The following is a 1974-nucleotide window of genomic DNA, read 5'->3' as shown; positions in this document are numbered from 1 at the left end:
GTGTGTGTGTGTGATAGCGGGGTGTGTGTGGGGTGTGTGTGGGGTGTGTGTGTGTGATAGCGGGGTGTGTGTGGGGTGTGTGTGGGGTGTGTGGGGGATAGCGGGGTGTGCGGGGTGTGTGTGGGGTGTGTGTGGGATAGCGGGGTGTGTGTGGGATAGCGGGGTGTGCGGGGTGTGTGTGGGATAGGAGGGTGTGCGGGGTGTGTGTGGTGTGTGTGGGATTGCGGGGTGTGCGGGGTGTGTAGGAGAGCGGGGCTGAGCGGGAGAGCGGGGGTGTGCGGGATGTGCGGTATATGTAGGAGAGCGGGGGTGTGCGGAGGTGTGCGGGATGGAGGGGATGTGCGGGATGTGCAGGGCTGAGCGGGATAGGGGGGATGCGCGGGATAGCAGAGCCAGAGCTTCTCCCGCTGCTGCCACCACCGCAGCATCGCAGGCTTTGGGCCGCTAAGGCACAAACCGGCGGCACTGCGGGGCTGATGCGGTGGGCGTAGTTAGTAGCAAACGGAGCGAATAAGCTGATCTGCAGACTGGTAACAATACATTTATCTTTCAATGCAAGAGACGCAACAGGATTGCAGGGTGTGTGAGATTGGTATGGAGGGTGATTGTAGTTATTTATGATATGCAGCAAATGTTAAAAAAAAAAGCAGGGTAGGAGGCTGCTAATAAAGAAGACCCCGGGTCGGAGGTTGCTGGCAGCAGGGAAAAGGGCTTGGTGAGCAGGATGGGCTTTGGGTGACGTCCCGGAGCTCTGAGCAAACCTGGGCATACAGGACAGGAGACTGCAGTTGTATTTGCTGCCTCTATGGAAGGACAGCTCTGCAAAGCTGGGCAGCAAAACCCATCACGACTTAGTTGAAGCTCTGTAAAGATCTTCTGTAACATTCACATCTCTGGGCAGCTAAGGCAGGGTGAGGCATGGGCTGTGCCTCGCAGTTGTTGATGGGCTTCCTCCCCGAGGTCCATGGCGTGTCTGTGTCTTATTTACCTAATTACCGCCTGTGGGGATAGGCTGTAGAGCTGGTACCACTTGAGACCGGAGCATGTGTCTGTAGTCAGCAGCACTTGGGCTAGCACCAGCAACACATGCCAATCTTGGTTACAGGCATCTGCCCAAATACAACGATAAGGAGCAGCCAAAAAGCGTGCAGGGGTGCGTCCACCTCTGCAGGACAGGGTGAGGAGTCGGTGGTGCTCCGTGGCTGCTTCCACAGTGTACCTGAAACAGCCCCCTCCAGCTGAGCCTGTGGCATGTGGATTTACTCTCGGTGCATCTTACATCTGGAGACGAGCAGCGTGTGGCTCGTGTGCTGGATCAGTGCCAGGGTTAAGCCCCCAGTAGTCGTAGCTGGATCCCTGGTAGCACTCATGATGGGAGGTCAGGCGCAATGAAAGAGCCCTAGTAGTTTGAGAAGGAACACACCAGCACCTCTCCTGATGGGAGGTCAGGCACAGTGAGCAGGAGGGCCCCCCTTGTGCTGGCAGCTCCATTCCAGTGTTTGGCTGGACTCCAGAAGATTAAAATAGAGCCTTAGACTGTCCCCTCAGCAGCACTGCCAGCCAGAGCCCTGACAATCCTGGGGTTGTACTCAAACGTGAGTCCCTGGGGAGCGTGGGCTTTACCCTAACAGCTGAGGCACTGAGCAGGTCGAAGCAGGCAGGGTTATTGCTCTTGTGACTCAGACTTGAGGAAAAGAGGGATCAGGATGGAGACGCAAGAGAGCAGGGGATCAGAATGAAACCACAAGGCACAGAAGGGGAAAGGAGCAAGTGTGCCCCAGAAGAAAGCTTGAAAAAAAATCCTTATTCTGCTCGGGCTGGGTAGAAAGCATCTGCAGCCATGAGAATTGGGCATTAAACTATTCAAGCCCCAGTCCTGATTTAGCTCCTTTCTGCAACCATATTGGGAGAAAAGAAGATAAACAAAAAGAAGAGCAACATTTTCTTTTCTCAAACATTCTAAAAAGCAGTATG

The 1974-nt window shown here is 55.0% G+C and overlaps 1 protein-coding gene across 1 annotated transcript in view; it reads right to left on the bottom strand.

The window, feature by feature from the left end:
* Positions 1 to 1370, bottom strand: part of NOG (noggin) — a 21021-nt gene extending 19651 nt beyond the window's left edge. The window contains exon 1 of the mRNA XM_010002768.1: positions 1280 to 1370. Within this exon, the coding sequence (XP_010001070.1) occupies positions 1280 to 1370 (91 nt within the window). The remainder of the gene's footprint in view (positions 1 to 1279) is intronic.
* Positions 1371 to 1974: the final 604 nt, after the last annotated feature.

The sequence above is a fragment of the Chaetura pelagica genome, unplaced genomic scaffold, assembly GCF_000747805.2.
Source record: "Chaetura pelagica isolate M959 unplaced genomic scaffold, ChaPel_1.0 scaffold47, whole genome shotgun sequence".
NCBI classification, from domain to species: Eukaryota; Metazoa; Chordata; class Aves; order Apodiformes; family Apodidae; genus Chaetura; species Chaetura pelagica.
This window is presented reverse-complemented; position numbering and strand designations above follow the sequence as displayed.